Source organism: Trachypithecus francoisi, unplaced genomic scaffold, assembly GCF_009764315.1.
Source record: "Trachypithecus francoisi isolate TF-2019V2 unplaced genomic scaffold, Tfra_2.0 Lachesis_group16, whole genome shotgun sequence".
Classification (NCBI taxonomy): domain Eukaryota; kingdom Metazoa; phylum Chordata; class Mammalia; order Primates; family Cercopithecidae; genus Trachypithecus; species Trachypithecus francoisi.
The window spans coordinates 11,425,055-11,447,762 of record NW_022681461.1 but is presented as its reverse complement, the minus strand read 5'-3'; the positions used below and the strand labels follow the sequence as shown (position 1 = coordinate 11,447,762).

The following is a 22,708-nucleotide window of genomic DNA, read 5'->3' as shown; positions in this document are numbered from 1 at the left end:
CAAATGCAGAGTGATCGTTCCGATGCCAGACATCTACATCCATTTTCATTCTTCTTTTGTGGTCCAGCTAGGCAGTTCTTAAGAGCAGGGCGTTACCGCAGAACTGTATAATAAATCTCCACCCCTCACCCTTCTCCCCAGCGTGCTGTACTGCTGGGGATGCTGAAGGGTGGTGACTAATGCAGTTTTCATTCTGGTGCTGAACTGGGAACCCAACCTTACTTGAAGATGTGACTGGACAGCACTGTGAATAGTCACATTTATAGCGAGCAACAATTACTGGATTTAACACGTGTTTTCAGACCTTGTCCTGGCTGCTCAGGGGCTTAATTCTGCTTTGATGCAATATTCCTGAGCACCAGACACTGTGCACAGGCGCGGTACCCGGGCATACACAGGAAGCCAGGTAAAGGGCCAGGGAAGAATGAGATCCTGGCAGGACAGGGTTAGCAGATGAAAAGAGGAGGACATCAAGGCAGGTGGCATTTGTCATTGAAGTGCTAGAAGTGAAGGGAAAAGGGCAGGAGGGGGTCTATGGAGCAGTCCTGGGGAGGACAGATTCGCAGTGTTTGGATGTGGAAAGAACTAATAAGTGAAACATTTTTTAAAGCCCAGTTTATCTTTGATCTCCTGCAGGTTCCGAAAGGAGAGTTCAAAATTCCATCAAGCAGTTCTGACTTCCTGCTACAGAAATGCAATCGCATTGACAGTAAGAGGATGCTTTTTTTTTTTTTCCCCTAAGCCTTATCTGCACATAAAGAAACTGGGGGCCGGGCGCGTGGCTCACGCCTGTAATCCCAACACTTTGTGAGGCTAGGCGGGCAGATCACCTGAGGTCAGGAGTTCGAGACCAGGGTGGCCAACATGGTGAGACCCCATCTCTGCTAAAAATACAAAAATTAGCCGGGTGTGGTTGTGTACACCTGTCATCCCAGCTACTCAGGAGGCTGAGGCAGGAGAATGGCTTGAACCTGGGAGGCGGAGGTTGCAGTGAGCTGAGATCGTGCCACTGCACTCCATCCTGGGCAACGGAGTGAGACTCTATCTCAAAAAAGAAAGAGAGAGAGAGAGAGAGAAAAGAAAGAAAAGAAAGAAAAGGAAGGAAGGAAGAGAGAAAGAGAGAAAGAGAGAGAGAAGGCAGGAAGGAAGGAAGGAGAGAAAGAAGAAAAGGAAAAAAAAAAAAAACGAAACGAAACTGGGGGCCAGGCACGGTGGCTCACACATGTAATCCCAGCACTTTGGGAGACTGAGACGGGCAGATTACTTGAGATCAGGAGTTCGAGACCAGCCTGGCCAACACAGTCAAACCCCGTCTCTACTAAAAATACAAAAATTAGCCTTGCGTGGTTGCGGGCACCTGTAATCCCAGCTACCTGGGAGGCGGAGGTTGCAGTGGGCCGAGATCGTGCCACTGCACCCCAGCCTGGGAGACAGAGCGAGATTGTGTCTTCAAAGAAACTAAAAACAGGATGGGAGGGAGGAAGGAAGGGAGGGAGGGGCATAGAGAGGTGGCAGTGTGGTGGGTTTGTTTCTTGGCCTTCATCTTTGACTCCCTGGGGGTTTGGGATCTCATATCCTCCCTCCTACAGATATTGTGAAGATTAAATGACAGGAGAAGTCCTTAGAGGGGTACAAGGCACACAGCCTCACTCAAATGGTAATTGTTAATGAGTATTTAAGGCCGGGCGCGGTGGCTCAAGCCTGTAATCCCAGCACTTTGGGAGGCCGAGACGGGCGGATCATGAGGTCAGGAGATCGAGACCCTCCTGGCTAATACAGTGAAACCCCGTCTCTACTAAAAATACAAAAACTAGCCGGGCGAGGTGGCGGGCGCCTGTAGTCCCAGCTACTCGGGAGGCTGAGGCAGGAGAATGGCGTAAACCCGGGAGGCGGAGCTTGCAGTGAGCTGAGATCCGGCCACTGCACTCCAGCCTGGGCGACAGAGCGAGACTCCGCCTCAAAAAAAAAAAAAAAAAAAAGAGTATTTAAAGATGCCATGTATTGTGAAACTACTATAATGGTAGATAGATATCATTACGCACTTGTCAAAATCCACACAATGTGCACCACCAAGAGCGAACCCTAAGGTAAACTATGGGCACTGAGAGCTAATGATGTGTCCATGTAGGTTTAAGATGGTAACAAGTGTACCACTGTGGTGCAGAGTGACAGTGGGGCACGTGTGGAAACAAGGGATACATGCAGCTCACTTCTTTCTGCTTACCTTTGCTGTGAACCTAAAGCAGCCCTAAAAATAAAATTTAATTAAAATAAAAGATGTCATGTCTTTTTTTTTTTTTCAATTATTGACACATTACACAGTTGTGCAGCACTTTACAAGATTCAGAAAACCCCATGAGCATATTATATTATCTCATACTAGCCTCACAGCTTTGAGCTGAACAGGGCAGAAGCACGGGCAGGGCAGTTTTACAGATGCTGAAACTCAAGGATTTTAGTAGAGAGCATTAGACACTGTTGAAAAAATCTAGTCCTCAATTTTCTGATTCAGGATCCTGTGTATGTTTAACAGACTTCTTTCCTCTATTTAATACCCACTATTTAACAAAAACAAACAAAAAAGAAAAACCCTACTATTCAGTTTTTAACTTGGTTAGTTATTTTGCACATAAGCATTCAGTCACATGATCTACTTGTTAGTTTCTAATATCACTTGAAATTGGCACAAGTCCCTGAAATAAGCTGTTAGAATAAATTTCACGATTATTTAAGCAGTATGTGAGCTTATCTCAGAACAGCAGCTGTCCTGTGGTGTCAAAATGAGGTGGGTGTGGTAAGTGTCAAAGGAGTTACAAGCTGTAACCACTTTTAGATTTCCACTAATATGTGACAGAACTTACAATAGTGAACTGTCTCACTCTGCACTTCAGGCATTAGTTTCATAGTTCTAGACATTTAAAGAAGTGTTTTCCTGGTAAGACCTCACTTGATATCACAACTCTGTGGAAAGCCAAGTATGGTTTCCATTTTATAGGAATGGAGACCGAACTGCCTGAGATTAGGGGACTGCCACACAGCTGGAAAACGAGGTAGGCCAGGCCTTGTCTGAGTCTAGAGTTCCATTCAGTGGAAAGTCTGTGAAGTTCTTGACTGCTGCTGTCCAAATATGCCTGCTTCCAAAGAAAAAGCTACTGAGGGCTTTACAGTTTTACAGGGGTTTGTTAAATTCTGTTTTCAACGTGTGTGTGTATATATTTTTGCCTGTAACACTGGACTCTATTGATGTATCCAGGATCTTTTCCACTCATGAAAGAAAAAAAAAAAAAAGCCATTTGTCAAACATATTTCAAGAAGAAAAATACACTGAAGTTATCTAAGAACATTTAAAAGGCCGGGCGCGGTGGCTTAAGCCTGTAATCCCAGCACTTTGGGAGGCCGAGACGGGCGGATCACGAGGTCAGGAGATCGAGACCATCCTGGCTAACACGGTGAAACCCCGTCTCTACTAAAATATACAAAAAATTAGCCGGGCGAGATGGCGGGCGCCTGTAGTCCCAGCTACTCGGGAGGCTGAGGCGAGAGAATGGCCTAAACCCGGGAGGCGGAGCTTGCAGTGAGCTGAGATCCGGCCACTGCACTCCAGCCTGGGCGACAGAGCGAGACTCCGTCTCAAAAAAAAAAAAAAAAAAAAAAAAAAAAAAAAAAAAAAAAAAAAAAAGAACATTTAAAAACATTTTTGCACACTGCTGATCCTGCACACATTGAACAGGAGTTTTTGTTGTTGTTGTTTTTTGAGACAGAGTTTTGCTCTGTCACTGACGCTGGAGTGCAGTGGTGCCATCTCGGCTCACTGCAACCTCCACCTCCCAGGTTCAAGTGATTCTTCTGCCTCAGCCTCCCGAGTAGCTGGGATTTCAGGCGCCCACTACCAAGCCCAGCTAATTTTTCTATCTTTAGCAGAGACGGGGTTTTGCCATGTTGGCCAGGCTGGTCTTGAACTCCTGACTTCAAGTGATCTGCCCACCTCGGCCTCCCAAAAAGTGCTGGGATTACAGGCGTGAGCCACTGCACCCAGCTGAGCAAGTTTTAAACACCATAGGTTGGGGCCACTGGACCACTGCTATACTAAAGAGATTTCATATTTTTGTTCCTGACAGAAGGTGGCAAGGAGAACCTTGGTAATGGGGCATTTGTAGAGCTGAAGACAGATAAGCTGGCTGCACCTGAAAGACAGCTAGGCCAATGGACTTAGCAAAGAGCAGATGTTTCAGTATCCCAGCTGGGGCAGCAAGATGGGGCTGTGACCACATCCAAGTAAGAATCAAGGGCAATCCATTTTGCAGGCCTTCTGGTAAATACTGCTCATTGACCCAGGGATCCACTGTGAGGAACTGAAAATCAAACAAAAGACCCAGTACTTTGGGCAGAAGCTACCATAAGGATCAGATTAAAATGTAGGAAACTTTTAACATCCTTAAAGGTATACAAGAAAACATGACTCCTGTGAAAAGGAAGAGAATATAAGGAAATTAAGGAAATGAGAGGTAAAGGAAGGTCAGTGAGGTAAATTCCAGAAAATTAGAAGTGCAATAAGAAAATCCATTATTAGAAACAGGAAGCACCAGAATGACAGTAAAAATTAAACCAGTCATGTAGAGATTAAACTTGAAGTTTTGCTAGCATGAAGTTGCTGGATAGATGTATTTCTATACTGAGGTAATTTTCTTTCTGAATTACAGGGATAAAAAAAAAACAGAAGCACCCAGGCAGAAAAACAAAACCTACAAGAGAACAAAAATTAGCCTGGTCTTAGACGTGTCTTCTGCTATAATGCCAGAAAACAACAGAACAGCATCAATGGGCTTTTCAAAGAAAAGTGTGACAAACATTGTAAGCCTAGTCGACTTTCATGCATGAGTTAAAGAGAAGAAACCAGAAGGGGGGCAGCTGAGGACAGTCACGTAGAGCAGCATCAGCCCAGGTTGCGTCATTCATTAGTTTGCGTTCAAAATGAGTAGGGAATGATCACTAATTCTTTCTACCATGGCCTCCAAATTCTGAAGTCTTTAATTTTGATATGATTTGTCTTAGCTGTGACTGTCTTCAAATAATTTTTTTAAAAAGAAGGGCACAGGGATATGCGTCTTCTGAATCTTCAAACATCCAGAATGTTTGCCCAGCAAGCACCCCCTAAGCCTCCCCGCCTACAAATTCCCCGCCCCCCCCACTCCCATCTGTGCCTTTTATAATAACAAATTTATACGTTCCCAGAGCCTGGAACACACTGGATGTTAACACACACCAATGACTGCAAGGGTACAAGTCAAAGGGAACTCTGTGTATACTATTTTAGAGCAGTGTATTTGTCCTTCTTTTTCGTTAAACTCCTCTTACTGTCATTCCCCATGTCCTCACTCCTTGATCTTTTTTTTTTTTTTTTTCCAGGAAATTTAGGAATCTTTCACTAGAAAATAATGTAGATAAAATTACAGGTTGAAATTTTGATTTTATTTCAAAATGATAAATAAACCGAGGCATAGTTCTGACCAGGTACTATGTCTTCAGGGCTTTTGAAATTAAAGAAACAGTCCAGGAGGGCTCCAGTCAGACCCAGAATGACACCAACCACACTTGTGACTGGCAGAGATAACGTCTTTGATCTTCAGGAATTTTTAAAAGTTCTTCATCCTAATTTCTGAATATCATAAAAAGTAAAAAGTACTTTCATTTTATTTTTCCTTTGAAAATGTGTTTAGTGGCAAACAGGACTACCTGTTTTCCTTACTTCATTTTGATAAGCATAGTAGTTATATGTCAGTTTACTTAAAATTAGAGAGGGAGACCCCAGAGACCTGAGTGGCACTTCTCATCCACTGAAGGCCCACATAAATAGGTACTCATGTTCATGTTATCACGTCTACAAATAGCAATAAAATGATGTCTGTAAATCGGAAGTACAGCAGTAGCAGTTCATACATATTTGATATGCTTTCACACAAGGATTCAGTAAACAACAATAAATATAATTTCCCCTCTTCAAAACAAAAAATGGATTTATACGGAAAAAGGGTTAATTTACTTGGGGTTTATCAACACACCATTTCTAATGTGCTTTGAAAGAATTAAAAACCATGAAACTGTATTCATTGAATACCGGTCCATAGTTACATTTTTTCTTTTAACCTGGCTTAAATACATACATCATGGCTTTCTATTAAAATCCTTAAATCTATGGGGATGGGTGGTGGATAAGACTATATTAAAAATTCTTCCTCATTAACAATTTCATTAAATTAAAAAAAAATCTGACATTTCCCTTAAATGTTAAGTTGAAGCCTGATCTACGCTGCTGTGTCCTGTGAAATGAACCTAATTTTCCGAGTGAATAGGAACGCCTGAGTGGCCATTTAGAGTGCTGCATTTTCCTTCCCTCATGATTCCTGCTGGGTCCTCTTCGCTGAGGCTTTTCCCTGAGTCATATATTTACTGGAAAGGCTACCTAGAGGAGGGGAAGAAACAAAACCCAATATAAATGAAACAAGCCTCACTTTATGACAAAAGCCATAAAATTACTTATTAATTAGTCACAAAAGCTTCATACTAAAATTGGTCACTTGTTTAGAATCAAGTAGTAAGACTAGATATTAAAAAGTATATATGCAGATGATTGAATATAAGCTTAGTCAAAATTCTTTCTGAATGCAGACAGGTTCCTAGAGTGATCTCATTTTAATACATTTACATATTCACTATTTCCATGCTGGTACAGAGCACCAGACAAACCTAAGGTTCTGCCTTGTATAATTCAGTATCTTCATTTGCAACCAAACACAATAGATTGCAAAGAATTATCTGACCAGAAATAATTATCTTAGATCATTACTCTGCAGATACAAAGCTGTGGATGGTAATCATTGTAGCAATAACTTATTGATATAAAAGGAAAAAAGGAAATTTATATTTGCAGGTGGAGGACATGAATGAGGATTACTGATTAAAACCAATACCACGGAATAATTACTAAATTTTGTTTTGGAGTCTGAACAAATAGATCAATGAAAAAACTTAAGAGACCTGAGAAATTCTTGGTGATTATATGTAACAAAGTAATGAAGTTTGCATTTCAAACCAATGGGGCAAAGTATGAATTATTCGGTAACTGTATTATGTCAAATAAGTAATTTTGGAGGCAAAGAAGGAAGGTAGTTTCCCTCTTCACACCATATCCTTCTTCTCTACCCATTTCCAAGTGAACTACAGAATTAAATGTAACTAAAAGAAAGTCAGAGCATAAGAAATAGTGAGTATTTAGGTAATCCTGGGGTAGGGTAAGAGTTTCCCAAGCACACTACCACATTTAATGAACTTATAACGCAACAGATAAAAGAATGAACACCAACAGACAACTAGGTAATGAAAAGGTAATATACAAAATAGGAAAAAAAAATGGCATAAGTATATGAAAAAATTCAATATCGGGGTAATCAAAGAAATGCAAATTAAAACTATCAATTTTTGGTTACCAAATTATTAGGAGGAAGAAGATCAGGAGGAGGTGGGTAGAAATTCTGCTAAAGAAATATTCATAAAAACCTTATAATTTAACAATGCAAAGAACTTAAAAGTCCCAAACTTACAATATGACCAAGTATATGAGGAACTATGCACATAATAGAATATTAGGTATACACAGAAGGATAACTAATAATATGAAAAAACAAGGTATAAAACTATATAAATAGTATTTTCAAAAAATTAAAAAACACCCCACCAATCATGTATTTGATGCCTCATTTTCTTTCTCTGTAAAATGAGGACAGTAATACCTGCCCCTCGAAGTTATTGTGAAGATCAGATGAATACATGTAAAGCAACTGGAATAGTACTTGGCACATAGAAAATGCTTAATAAATGTGAACTATTATTACATTAATGTAAAAAGACAGGAAAACGTTATCCCCAAAACCTAAATAGTAGTTAATGCTAGAATGGAGGGAGTTTAGATGGTTTTTATTTTCTTCATTTTACTTAACAATACTTTCTAAATTTTCCATAACAAACATAGTAAGTACGCCAATAAAAACATTCCCTAAACACATACTTTTCAAAGCAGAACATCTAGATAATCGACTCACAACGAAAAATATCAGCCAGGGAATTCAGAAAGAAATTTCAGTCAGGAAGAAACGAAGTCCTCTATTGTTCTACCACTGTATTATTTATGCCACAGAGCGTCTATTTGTCTATAGGCACCCATCTTCGATATTGTGAACTGCACAAAGTATTGAGATTAAGTTTTTCAGCCAGGCACGGTGGCTCACACCTGTAATCCTAGCACTTTGGGAGGCCAAGGTGGGCAGACTACCTGAGCTCAGTAGTTCGAGACCAGCCTGGGCAACACGGTGAAACCTCGTCTCTACTAAAATACGAAAAAAAATTAGCTGAACATGGCAGCGGTGTACCAGTAGTCCCAGCTACACAGGAGGCTGAGGCAGGAGAATTGCTTGAACCCAGGAATGGAGGTTGCAGTAAGCCAAGATCATGCCATTGCACTCCAGCCTGGGTGACAGAGCAAGACTCCATCTCAAAAAAAAAAAAAAAAAAAAGAGATTAGGCTTTTCACCAGAGGGAAAAATGCTCAGATCACTACCTCCTACTCTATATACATATAAACTCTGGATGGATTAAAGGACTAAATGGAAAAAACAAAGTTTTAAAGCTGTTAGAAGAAAATAGAGATGGATATCTTCATGACCTCAGGTTAGAGAAGAATTTCTTAAAGATGACCCTAAATTATGAACCAAATGATGATGAAAACGAATTAAGGAAAACTAATAATTTGATTATTTCAAAATTAAAAACTTTGGAATGGCAAGATACACAAAAAGTTGAAACAGAAGATATACTGCAGGTAGACACTTGAAATTTATGCAATAACAAAAGAGCAGTATTCAGAATAAATGAAGAAGCTTTAAAAATTATTAAGGAAATGATAATTTAATGGGAGAATGGACAAATGATTTGGACAGACAATTCACAGAAGAGGAACTCCAAATGGCCAATAAATACGTAAGAAGGGCCTGTAATCCCAGCACTTTGGGAGGCTGAGGTGGGCAGATCACTTGAGGTCAGGAATTCGAGGCCAGCCTGGCCAACATGGTGAAACCCTGTCTCTACTAAAATATGAAAATTAGCCGGGTGTCGTGGTAAGTGTCTGTAATTCCAGCTACTCAGGAGACAGGAGGCAGGAGAATCGCTGGAATCCAGAAGGCAGAGGTTGCAGTGAGCCGAGATCGCGCCATTGCACTCCAGCCTGTGCAACAAGAGCGAAACTCCATCTCAAAAACAAAAAAGAAAAAAAGTAAAAGGGCCCCTTGCATCACCAGTCATACAAATACACATGAGAACAACACCATAAGTAGTTCTCATCCATGATATTTGCAAAAATGAAAATTCTGAAAAAAAAAATCAAGTGTTTGAAAGGATATAAAGAAATGACCCACACACTGCTGGTGTGAGTTCTAATTATTTCAGCCAATACAAGGGTAATCTGATAGAATCTAACTAAAATGCACATAAGCAAGCTATGACCTAACGATTTGACCTGTAGATACACAAACCCTAAAGAATCTCTCGCACATGCTCAAGGGGACTTCTACAAGGATGTTCACTATAGCACTGTTTATAACAGCAGAATATTGAATACAACCTAAAACTGGGTAATAATTACATAGAATATTTTGTATTCACAGGGTGGAATACTGCAAAGAAAAAACCCCAAATCTAAAAACAGCAACATATAAAAATTTTAAAACAGATGGGATCTAGTTTGTTGCCCCATCTGGAGTGCAGTGCAGTGACTACTCACAGGTGCTATCATTGCATACTACAGTGTCAGATCTCCTGGGCTCAAGCCATCCTCCTGCCTCAGCCTCCTGAGTGGCTGAGACTGCATGCCCGCATCACCATCCCCGGTTTGTAGGACATTCTTATTATATATTATGGTATGCCATTTAAATTTAAAAATTCACCAAGGAGAAACATATGTTAAGGAATACATATGGAAGAGTACAAGAAAATGAACCAGAAGGTGCTGGGCGCAGTGGCTCACACCTATAATCCCAGCTACTCGGAAGGCTGAGGCAGGAGAATCACTGGAAGCTAGGAGGTGCAGGTTGCAGTGAGCAGAGATCACACCACTACACTCCAGCCTAGGTGACAGAGGGATACTTTGTCTCAAAAAAAAAAAAGGGAGGAAACTAGGAGACTTAACCTCATCATAATGGATGTTTCTAGGGCTGAGAGGGACATGACAGAGGAAACGATCTTGGTGATGGTACTCAAGGCACTTCCACCACCTCAGTGACAGATCTTTTATTAAAAAAAAAAAAAAAAAAAAAAAGATTGAGCCAGGCACGGCACGGTGGCTCATGCCTGTGAGCTACTTGGGAGGCTGAGGTGGGAGGATCACTTGAGCCCAGGAGTTCGAGGCTGCAGTGAGCTGTGATTGTGCCACTGCACTCCTACCTGGGTGACAGAATGAGACCCTTCTAAAAGAAAAAAACAAAAAAAAAAAAAAAAGGAAAAACCATGCCAATTCTCTAGAAGGTAAGTTAGTTATTGTTATACTGCTACTTGCCCCTGTTTCTGTTTTTCCCAAAATGTTACACCCTTTGCTAAGTACAGTACTAGTAGTTTTACTACGGTAGCATTTAAACATGTAATCTATTATATCCGAAAAATGTTCACTATACCTGAATATAAAATATTTGCATGTAAAAAAACAAAAGTACTAGAAATAACACATGAATGAATTTTTATATAATATAGAGGAATAACATGACATTTATAAAATTTGGTATCATATGAAACCATGCAAAAGTTGGCTAGATCACACTATTAAAACAAATATTCATCTGTATGGCAAACACATATAAGTGAGGTTAAAAGAATAATAAACTGGGCCGGGTAGAGTGGCTCATGCCTGTAATCCCAGTACTTCTGGAAACTGAGGAGAGAGGATCATCTAAGCCCAAGAGTTCAAGACGAGCCTGGGCAACATGGTGAGACTCCGTCACTACAAAACAATTTTAACAATCAGCTGAGTGTGGTGTCACTAGCGTGTGGTCCCAGCTACTCAGGAGACTGAGGCAGGAGGATCGCTTGAGAGTTCAAGGCTGTAGGGAGTTGTAATTGAGCCACTGCCCTCCAGCCGGGGCAACAGTGAGAGCCTGTCAAGAATACTCCAATATAAAAGTACAAAGACATAAATATAAAGAAAGATAGATGAAATCATGTAAAAAAAAAAAAAAGGTAAAGTTCGATGGTAATAATAGGAATTCAAGCAGGTGTAAAATGAAAAAAAGACTATCCCAATGAAGTCGGGGTATGGGAAACAATGTCACTGACTTCTGGGATTGTCAACAATCACAATTTGGGAATATTGGCATCACTGTCAAAATGTGTATACTTTTAAACCTATGATTCTTACGAGTGGGAATTTATCCTGATGAAATAACAATATGTGACTATTGTGAATATTCACTAGACAAATATGTGAATATTCATTAGAGTGTTTTATGTAAACGGTGCTCTTTCAACCTGGGTCCAGGGCATGTGGCTTGATCTCGGCTCACTGCAGCCTCCACCTCCTGGGTTCAAGTGATTCTCCTGCCCTCAGCCTCCCGAGCAGGTGGGATTATAGGTGCACACCAGTACACCTGACTGAATTTGCACTTTTAGTAGAGATGGGGTTTCACCATGTTGGCCAGGCTGGTCTTGAACTCTCAACCTCAGGTGATCTGCCCGCCTTGGCATCCCAAAGTGCCAGGATTACAGGCGTGAGCCATGGCGCCCGGCCACAAGGATAGTTTTGAGAGTGTCAATTTCCAGCTCTTCAACTTCCATATATACTCTTTCTTAAAAATTATATGCCTGTGAATGCCTTTGTGGTCAAGGTTTAGGCTGGTTTTCAGGAATCACTCTACCTATCCTTTCTAACTCCCCTTTCACAATTATTCACCTACTTTACAAAAGAAAGGCGTATCTCCTAACCAGCCAAATCTTACTGTGGTGTATTGCCACGAGGCAAAAAAAAAAAAAAAAACCCAGAGAAGAGGAGAAGCAAACAAAATGCTGGTATCTGTGGTAAATGTAAATGCCTCTAATTAAAATCCAAATTTTTAGCTTTCATAAAATTACACTGATAGTGGATGATCATTACAAACAATTTTTGATGAGACATCACTGTGATTTTTGGTCATGTAATTAAGAAGGAATCAAAATAATTGAGTGGCACTATTGTAATGTATCTTCTATTCCCAAACTCTTAAAGTATTTCTATTATTTTTAATTTGCCATCATAAAGAATATTGGGGGCCGGGCGCGGTGGCTCAAGCCTGTAATCCCAGCACTTTGGGGGGCCGAGACAGGCGGATCACAAGGTCAGGAGATCGAGACCATCCTGGCGAACACGGTGAAACCCCGTCTCTACTAAAAAAAAAAATACAAAAATCTAGCCGGGCGAGGTGGCGGGTGCCTGTAGTCCCAGCTACTCGGGAGGCTGAGGCAGGAGAATGGCGTGAACCCGGGAGGCGGAGCTTGCAGTGAGCTGAGATCCGGCCACAGTACTCCAGCCCGGGCGACAGAGCGAGACTCCGCCTCAAAAAAAAAAAAAAAAAAAAGAATATTGGGGTTTTTCCATTTTTATCAACTATAAAAACAAAACAATTAGGGAGAGAAAAGGAACAGCTTCATTAATGCAGTGAATAATATTGACCCAAAGATACATGAACGTATAGGGAAAAAATCTCACCTTTCTTACAAATAAAAGTCGTTTTCAGTAAGTAAACATAAAAAGTAATTTTTAATTAAAATTTGTAACATTTGTTTTGATCAATTATATATTCTATGAATTGTGAAAACTCAATGTAGAAGACATTTTCATCCTTTGAGATTTAATAAAAAGCTTAAAAATTTATAGAAAATAGACAGGGTCTAGCTTGTCACCTCTGTCATTTTTGTTGCAGATAAGCATGATAAGCTACTCAATAAAATATCTGAAAATGTGTAATAAAAATATATCATCTCAGGGAGAAGTTCAAACAAACAAAATATATCATCTTATGCTGAAATTCTGTAGAAGTACAACAAAGGAATTCAAGGAGCAAAGGAAAATGATATATAATTTTTGCCTGTTAAAGAAGAGCTGAGCTGTATATAAATGATGGTGGGTATGACAAGGCAATAATATTTATACTTCATTTGATACATTTAAGGCTGATTTAAAAGTTTTATTTTAAAATGTCAATATTTACAGACCCCCTCCCCCAAGAAATTACATGCTTTGCAACTACAATGAAAGATTTAGATATCAACTTTAAAAATGTACAAGGAAATATGTGGATTTCCAATATTGTGGGAAAGAATATGCAAGCACAAGCTGTGAAGACACATGATATATCAAATATGTGAAAACAGCCAGTCCATTAATAAGACATGATTAAATAAACAACGGTATATTAATACACTAGAATATCCAAAAAAGGGTATCAACATAATGATCTATATTCACTGACAATGAGCTCTCCCCACACTATTTTAAAAAGTATTTCTATTATTTTAAACTTATTTTCATAAAGATCACTGGTTTTTGTTTTTTAAAATAAGCAGGCTTTAAAATTCTGGTCAATGATAAACGCTGTAAAAGAATACATCACCATGACAGCAAAAAGATATCCACCAATCTCTTCCAGCAACTCCAATTTCTCAGATTCCAAGCCATGAGATTAAAATGGAATAAATAAAAAGACAGAGGTAGTTGTTGTTTTTTTTTTTTTTTTTTTTTTGGTAATTTTCTTTACCAAAAAAAGGGTAGGAAGATTAAGGAATAAAAAAGAACATTAGTTTTCTGAGATTCTCATACTGAATAAACTGTCATACACAAACCAGAGTAATTAACTTAAGCATAAAAATCAGTTTATCACTGTGGTACCACAATCTCTACATACTTTTGTTAAAAATTTCCATTATTTATTTGTCCTCCAAGTTAGAAGAGATAAATTACAGCAAGTGTTTGCTAACCACAGTAACAAAGGGCAGTGATAATTTATTGAGTGATGAGATGTGTCGATGCTGTGTTAAGTGCTTTATCTACATGAAGGTAATCCTTACAATCGTCCTGTGAGGTGTTAGCACCAATTGACCAAAAAGGAAACTGAGGCACACAGCGGTTGCATAACTTGACAGAGGTCATACAACTAGTAAATGGTTGGGCTGGATTTCAAACTCAAGTGTCTCACTCTAAAACTCATGTTCTTGACCATTCTCCTGTTTTGTCTTTTTATTCCTTCCAAATAAGTTCACCTCTAATCAATAAAACCTACTGCATATCTAAGGCATTGTGTGTGGGGGGATGGGGCGGAGGGAGGTAACAACAAAGAGCAAGGACATTCACGGGATTTTCTATCTACTATGATCTCCTTTGGGAGGAAAGAACTATATGCAGCCTAGAGGAAAGGATGGGGGTAGGTATCACGAGAGGAAAGAGAACTTGACTGAGTGCCTGCTCTGGGGGGTACTTAATCTTCTTAGCACCCTATGAGATAAACGGTGTTAACACCAATTTTATAGATGACACATCTGGAGCTCAGAGAAACCACATCTCTTGCCTAAGGTCAATACACCATATATGGGAGTAGGGGGGCTGTCCGTATCAACATGCTCTCTTGAGAAACTACCAGTGGCCCAAAGACATACTTAGTACTACGGAAAGGAAGAGCTGTGGGGAAATTAACACTACTTACAGGTGAGATACAGTTCACATTTATAACAACATAAATAATTTGAATACACATATCACGGATAAACTAAACAGTTCTATCATCTGTCATACACTTACTTGGAAGAGTCCAATTTATTGGATAGGATAGATTTTAACCACCTATAAATGTTTTATTTTGTCTGGTATAAAGTCACATAATTTTTTCTGGTATAAGTAACATAATTATTGCAATACATTTTTCCTGTAGTAAATTTAAGTTAATACTTTTTTTCCAGTTGCTCAAAAGATTTATAAATATGCAGGTTTTTTACTCAGAAGATAATTACAGAAATCATAACTTATTGTCAATGCCATTTCTAGGTATATGCCTAGCATCTGTATTTCTCTCTCAATGGAACAATGCTGGCACTGGAAGACTTGGTGACACCCTGAAGGAATAATAACATCCATGCAATCACCACCACGAACCTTTTCTCTGCTCTCACTACATGCAGGCGCTGTTCTAAGTACTTTTACACGGATTTCTCAACATCCCTGTCAGGTATTATTATTAACCCCTTTTTACACATGAGGAAACTGAGGCATATGGAGGATAAGGCAGTCTCTCAGAATCACAAAGCTAGAAATTACACCCACATAATTGTCAACACTATGCTACAAGATTCTCAGCAAAATGAACACCGTGGCTATGCAATAATTCATTTTTTTTTTTCCTAAATAAAGTGTTTAGAAAGTGTCTGCTCAAGGCTGAAGCTTATGGCCAGATGTGGTGGCTCATATCTATCATTTTGGTATTTTCGGAGGCCAAGGTGGGAGGATCACATGAGGCCAGGAGTTCAAGACCAGTCTGGGCAACATAGTGAGACCCCATCTCTATAAATGGGGAGGCTGAGGTGGGTTGGTTTCTAAGTAGCTACCCTGCCTCCACACAGCAGCCATAATGAGCCTTTTAAAACAGGATTCAGATAATATCACTCCTTGGCTCAAAACCCGAAAATACTCTCTCATTTCACTTAAAGGGGCAAAAAAACCAACAAAAACAGTCACTACCACTGCTGAAGGTGCTTCATAATCCAGATCTATCCACCCTCTGACTTTACCTCCACCTCCACCACTCACTCACCCTCCTGCCTGCTCCACTCTGTTTTTTTTTTTTCAAATTTCTTCTCTGTCTCAAGTTTCCAATCGTGTTGCACTCCTGCCACACGGCCTCAGTGATGCTGTGAGACAACACCTGTTTCCGTCTCTGAGTTTACCAGTCTGACACCAATTTCCCCGGACGGGCTCCTTTGTTTCATTTCATTCTTTGCTTAAATGTTACTTTACCAGAGAGGCTGCCTCCTTCGCCAACCATTCTCTTTCCCTTTTCCTGTTTTGTTATTTCTTCCTAGCATGTGCCACCACATGACATATTGTCTCTGTATCTCTTTATCGTCTACCCTCTTCTGAGAAGGATGCAGAGTAAATGAGAGAAGGGGCTTTGCTTATTCACCGCCGTATCTTCAGTGTTGAGGCCGGTGTCCTGAACTTAGAAAGGGAGGGAGCGGCTGGATAACTATTTGTTGAAAGAATGAATAAATGAAGTAGCTGAGAGGGAACAGTGGAGTTCAGGCTAAGCTTATTTTTTTTCTTTACTTTGTGTGTGGCAAATACTCTCCAGGAGGAGAAAACACTGCAGGCAAGACAGCAGCAACAAAAAGCATGGGACTGGAACAAATAATTGAAGACTCTGGTTGCCACTCGTGGGTGGTATAAACACCACTTGGAATTTACAAAACACACAGGCCCATGCTTACCCACTGAAGAATGAGCTTTAGGAAATAAAGGTAGAGGATGGGCAACCGTATGTTTTAAAGTTCCCCCAAGTCATTCTGATGTCCAATCCCTGTTAAAAGCATGTATTCAGAGAAAGAATCTCAAAAGGCATGTGGTAAAGTATGCAGTAAATAAAATAACACACATTTGTTTTTTTTAAAACCCACATACCTGACTGGGGACTCAAAAATATTGTTGTTTTTTGTTTCTTTTTGTCTTCATGTAAAAGCACTGCCTAAAAAATGAAATACACTGGTTTACAAAATTGAAAGGAAGAGCATCTGAAACAGCCTTAAAACCGAAACCATATCCAAGGAGAGCTGAAATAAGGCATGTGGGTGGCAGAATTTTGCAAGTTAACTGAAAAGCGAGACCATATGCAGGAGTTCTGAAATGCGGCCCTGCCATGCGGTGCCCAGCAAGCCTCACCACGCACCACACCCACGCGGCACAGACAGAAAGAATGCTGCAGGTCAGCCACAGGAAGGAGGGCCCGGGCTGCCAGCATGGCGCCAAGGACCTGGCACAGAGCTGAGAGCATTCAGGGAGCATCTCCTGAGTGAACAGATGACAGACACACCTCCTTCTTGGTTTACCTGAACAAATGGACCAATTGGTTTCAATGGTACAGGTGAGGGGGATCCAAACATACAATCTGATTTAGACATTCCTAAAAAAGAAATTAGCACTTTTTGTCCCTACTTTACACTGAAAGCAGTAGCCCTGTTTTCACATTTTCAGAGAGACTGTCTGTTGGTGTGACAGAAGCTCCACTCAGTACATTGTGTGGACAAAGGAGCAATACATCTGAAGAAACAAGAGAGAGCAGCATAAGTTTTAGACAGGAAGAAGCAACTAATTATTTTTTAACTGCCACCAAGGGAAATTCCCTGTATCTATCTCCATGCCACCACTGTCATTTCACGTTTAAAATATGACTACTAACTTCAATGTGTCAGGACTGCAATCGAAAGGGACCACATTTCCAGATAAGTGCTCTTCCTTATGCTTGATAATCCCCCTGCCACCCAGACTCCCCCCTCTTTTTGAGTTGCTGCTGTCCCCCACAGGCTGCCAAAATCACTGTTCTAACTGTTGTGAGAGCTTCCCTAGTAAACAACTTAAAACTTGCTGCTAGCAAGAAAACAGAAATTCATCAAAGCTGGGGCAAATTCTCCACTTCGTTGTACCAAAGAGGAAGACTGTAATAATGTTTCAGTCATGAGTAATCAACACAGGCTTCCAGTAATTTTGGGAATAATTCTGGGAATACTATTTAAAACTTATCTATACTATTTACAGTTTCCTTACCCATAAAACTGCAGATATTAACGCATTTAATGAAGCTGTTGTAAAAATTATCCATGTAATGTACTTAAAATACTGCCTAACTCATCATGAATGCTCAATGAACGTTAGCAACTATTATTGTAATTTCTTTTAAATACATTTTCCTCTTAAAACAAGACAAGAAAATCACTTTATTCTGGTATATGTCCCATGTGAGCAGCTAAAGCTGGATCTTTCATAAACATTTAAACCCTACTCTAAAAATAATAGATAAAAAATTTTAAATATTTTTCTTTTCATATAAAGCTCCTTTAAAAAAGAATGGGTATGATCTAAAAATCTCCTGTCTCAAAAAAAGATACACTATATTGCTGAATATGATAAAATAAAATAGAAGAGAGGTATTCTTGTTCCAAGAACTATACACATGGAGTATTTTAAGGAAACTGTAAAGCAGCTGACAGTTTATGGTGTCCACAAACATATATATACAACTGAGGATAGCGACAGGATTGACTACTTAAATAGAAAAAAATTACTTCCCAAGATTTCTTTTCTATGCTCATCAAATTTCATCACTTGCACAGTTCTGGGAAGTGAGAAGGTAAATTGTTTTGTAAATCATTACTTATTATACACACACAAGGTACCCTTATAGTTAGTAGTCTGCTTAAAAGGTGCCCACAACAGACATTTCACCCATTTAGCAAAAATGGCCAATTTGTATTTAACAACTCAAAGCGGCCAGATTTGGGGATGGTGTTGTACTAATGATGGCTAATAGATATTTTCTTCATCATAAGAATAATCATGCTCACTTGTAGAAAATCAAAATGACAAAATCTACAGAAAGAAATCTTCCATAATTCCCCTCTGCAGATATACCCACTGCTAACTATGCAGCCTATTTCTTTCTGTTCCCTTTTCTATGCAGGTGCCTGTGTGTGGCTCACCTGCACACAGAGCATGGTGTCCTGAGATAACTCTAGCTACCGCCACCCCTGTGATTTGATTTCACAAGTACATATACCAAGTAGCAAAGCTCAAGTTGCAGCTTCTTTTCTGGTCACTGAGGTTACATTTGCAGGTACCAGGGATGACTGCACTTTCACCTCACTGACAATCTTAGAAAAGTTCACCAAATGACTCTTTTAAGACTCTAAATAAAGCCAGGAATAAGATATATGGAGGATCAACATTAAAGGAGGGGGAAGGGATTTTACTTTCTTGAAAACAAGATCTTTTTTGAGTAAATATATTGATAAAGAAGATAACTAAAATAGTAAAGAGCTCTAAAAAGGAGATTTCCCTTGAGATGTTAGAGCAAACATCAAGGTGTGATAGGTGTCCATACCTGAAGAGCCTTTAAACTGTGGGCATTCCTTTTTAATGTGCCCTTCTCTTCCACAAATAAAACAACGTTTTTCTCTTAAGTCTTTGTCATCCTGTCTCTTCCATTTTTCCACTGGTGGTCTGAGGATCTTCTCCCTCCCCAGGTCAGCAGCTGCCCGCACTGGCTTGGCTTTGTGAGGTGTGCACTGTATGGGCTTATCTTCTTTTGTTGACACCTCCCTTTCTGTGTATTTGTTGTGAATTTCTTTGCCCTCTTTGCTTCTTTGTTCCTTGTTCTCAGGGTGTCTTTGGTTCAGGGCATCTTCCTGATCTCGCCGCCGTCTCACTCTGTAGAAGACATCATATTAGTGGCAAAAATCTAAACAGAAGCCTAACAAAATATTAAGGCAACTCCCAAAATATTAAGGCAATTCTAGATTTAAGAGAGAACCAGGAACAGAAAGTTTAAAAGGAAAAGCAAGAACCTAAATGAAAATCCATCTTCTCTATTAAGATGTCTCTTCAGGGATTAAGGGTGCAGTTTTTCTTTTTCATTTTCAAAGCTGCTCTAGTGCTGTGAAACCAGTAACTGCAGTGAATGGCACTCCGTGGCTGAATGCCTACTTTGACACCGATGTAATGAAAGGCAAATCATATTCGGAGTGATTTCTTGAATGGCCTTTCTGGCACATTAGCATTCTTTCTTTACTAGGCACTGGAAATTTTAGATGTGAAGGCTTAAATTCACAAAGGAACAATGGTTATAAGATTTATGTTCTCAAAATGTCAAAATCATTTCTCCCTTGTCCTAATAATCACTGATTTTTGAGTAATGAAAAAAAGGACTGAAAAAAAAAGGCTTCTCAAATTCCAGATGGTAACCTAATTTGAGCACCACGTTTCAAAATATTACTGTACAGTTAAAAACACCACCACTACACCATTACTGTACAGTTAAAAACACCACCACTACACCATTACTGTAGTTAAAAACACCATTACTGTTACTACTACACCATTACTGTACAGTTAAAAACACCATTACTGTACAGTTAAAAACACCACCACTACACCATTACTGTAGTTAAAAACACTATTACTGTTACCACTACACCATTACTGTACAGTTAAAAACACCATTACTGTTACCACTACATCATTACTGTACAGTTAAAAACACCATTACTGTACAGTTAAAAACACCATTACTGTTACCACTACATCATTACTGTACAGTTAAAAACACCATTACTGTTACCACTACATTACTGTACAGTTAAAAACACCATTACTGTTACCACTACATTACTGTACAGTTAAAAACACCATTACTGTTACCACTACATCATTACTGTACAGTTAAAAACACCATTACTGTACACCACTACACCATTTGCTGTGCAGTTAAAAACACCATTACTGTACAGTTAAAAACATCATTACTGTCACCACTACACCATTACTGTACAGTTAAAAACACCATTACTGTTACCACTACACCATTACTGTACTGTTAAAAACACCATTACTGTTACCACTACACCATTACTGTACTGTTAAAAACACCATTACTGTACACCACTACACCATTTGCTGTGCAGTTAAAAACACCATTACTGTACAGTTAAAAACACCATTATTGTTACCACTACACCATTACTGTACTGTTAAAAACACCACCAAAACAACGTGTCCCAGGCAAGCAAGCAAAAACATGTTTCTCTTGCCTCCCCATAAACGCCACGAGAAGAAAGCATGGTGACTAAACTGCGTGGCTTACTTACTCACAACAATTATTAAGGGTTAAGTGGAATACAAACAAAGAGTGTTAAAATCCAGTGAACTGTTTGTGAATATAAATCCCAACGTGCTGAACAGGTACTGTACATTAGAAACATCACTGAGCTCCTGAAGGAGCTCCTTTGTTCACTGACTAAAATGATTCTGAACTTCTCACTACTGTAAAAAGGAAGAATTTTTGTTTCCTCTTTTCGCCATGTTGGCAAGGCTGGTCTTGAACTCCTAGCCTCAAGGGATCCGCCCACCTTGGCCTCCCAAAGTGCTGGGATTACAGGCGTGAGCTACTACACCTGGTCTTTTTTTTTTTGAGACAGAATCTCGCTCTGTTGCCCAGGCTGGAGTGCAATGGTGTGATCTTGGCTCACTGCAATCTCCCTCTCCTGGGTTCAAGCGATTCTCCAGCCTCAGCCTCCCGAGTAGCTGGGATTACAGGCGCCCACCACCATGCCTGGCTAATTTTTAGTAGAGATGGAGTTTCACCATGTTGGTCAGGCTGGTCTTGAACTCCTGACCTCAGGTGATCCACTCGTCTCAGCCTCCCAAAGTGCTGGGATTACAGGCGTGAACCACTGCACCTGGCCTAAAGTCATGTTTTAAATCACTTCATTTCATTAAAAAATAAAATAAAACTTTGGGAGGCCGAGGCGGGTGGATCACAAGGTCAGGAGATCGAGACCATCCTGGCTAACACGGTGAAACCCCATCTCTACTAAAAAATACAAAAAACTAGCCGGGCGAGGTGGCGGGCGCCTGTAGTCCCAGCTACTCGGGAGGCTGAGGCAGGAGAATGGTGTGAACCCAGGAGGCGGAGCTTGCAGTGAGCTGAGATCTGGCCAGTGCACTCCAGCTTGGGTGACAGAGCCAGACTCCGTCTCAAAAAAATAAAATAAAATAAAATAAAATAAAATAAAAAACTTAAATGTATCTGAAAACTGCTGGATTTCACACAAGTGTATTTTCTTTGTTATAATAGTACCTGATTTAAAAATTGGGACATTAAGAAAATAAAAACACAACCACCCCTTTTGAAAATTTACTTACTTTCTCCTCATAGGACAGTCTTTCATAAAGTGTCCGATTTTCCCACAAATTCGACAACATCTATCATTTGGGGCCAGCTCTCCTTCAGTTAACACATCTGGATCAAAAAAGTATTCCTAGAACATAAATATATAAAAGTCTGAACTATTCATGTGAGATCGGAACACAAAACTAACCAGATATTAAACAGTCATCTTACAATTCAATGTTGATATAACATTACTTTTAATAAATATTATTTATACTGCTTAATTCCAAACAAAATCTAAAACTATCAAGGTCTAACTCAGGATAGTTTTAACTAAATCCATTTTTGTTTATTCCTTTTAGTCATGCAGAGCACTCACGAGCCACAACCCTAAAAGGTTTAAGCACACTTCTAAAGAAGCGGATTACACATCCCTGTGAGTCAGTTTTCCCAGGATGTGGGAGGGAGTTGAGGCCAGGTACAAAGGCTTTGTCTCCTCATCAAATGAAAAGGCTAAAACCTAATGAATTGAGAAACATGATTTGCATCACACAGATTATATTGAGGAAAAGAAAAAAAAACTATGTGTTGCTACTTTGCTTAGTTGTGGCTACGAAGGAAAAATAACGGAACAAAGGAAAGATAATGGTCTAGCCTGTAGCCCCTTTGTACTAAAATTAAGGTGGAGGCCAGCAACATGAGCATCCCCAGGGAGCTTG

General features: G+C 39.7%; 1 protein-coding gene and 1 long non-coding RNA gene across 10 annotated transcripts in view; one reads left to right on the top strand and one right to left on the bottom strand.

Annotated features, from left to right (window-relative positions):
- Positions 1-271: 271 nt before the first annotated feature.
- On the top strand, positions 272-6,265 carry LOC117098404. Of its 2 annotated transcripts, XR_004443396.1 has the most exons (3): positions 272-406; positions 637-709; positions 4,701-6,265. It is a non-coding gene; the product is annotated as an uncharacterized LOC117098404 (long non-coding RNA). The 2 variants fall into 2 exon arrangements; XR_004443397.1 differs by lacking the exon at positions 4,701-6,265 and having other exon boundaries at positions 637-1,054.
- The window catches only part of TUT7 (terminal uridylyl transferase 7), a 66,497-nt gene continuing 49,236 nt past the window's right edge, over positions 5,448-22,708 (bottom strand). For 4 of the 8 annotated variants that reach the window (XR_004443395.1, XM_033236910.1, XM_033236909.1 and 1 more), the window contains 3 exons: positions 22,022-22,137; positions 19,203-19,528; positions 5,448-6,460 (listed from right to left, as the gene is read on the bottom strand). Coding sequence is in view for 7 of the 8 variants with exons in the window: in XM_033236910.1 (XP_033092801.1) it covers positions 6,393-6,460; positions 19,203-19,528; positions 22,022-22,137 (510 nt within the window). In the remaining variant the exon portion in view is untranslated. Of the gene's footprint in view, positions 6,461-16,729; positions 16,794-17,154; positions 17,229-19,202; positions 19,529-22,021; positions 22,138-22,708 lie in introns of all 8 variants that reach the window. The other 4 variants (XM_033236907.1, XM_033236906.1, XM_033236908.1 and 1 more) reach the window with 2 other exon arrangements.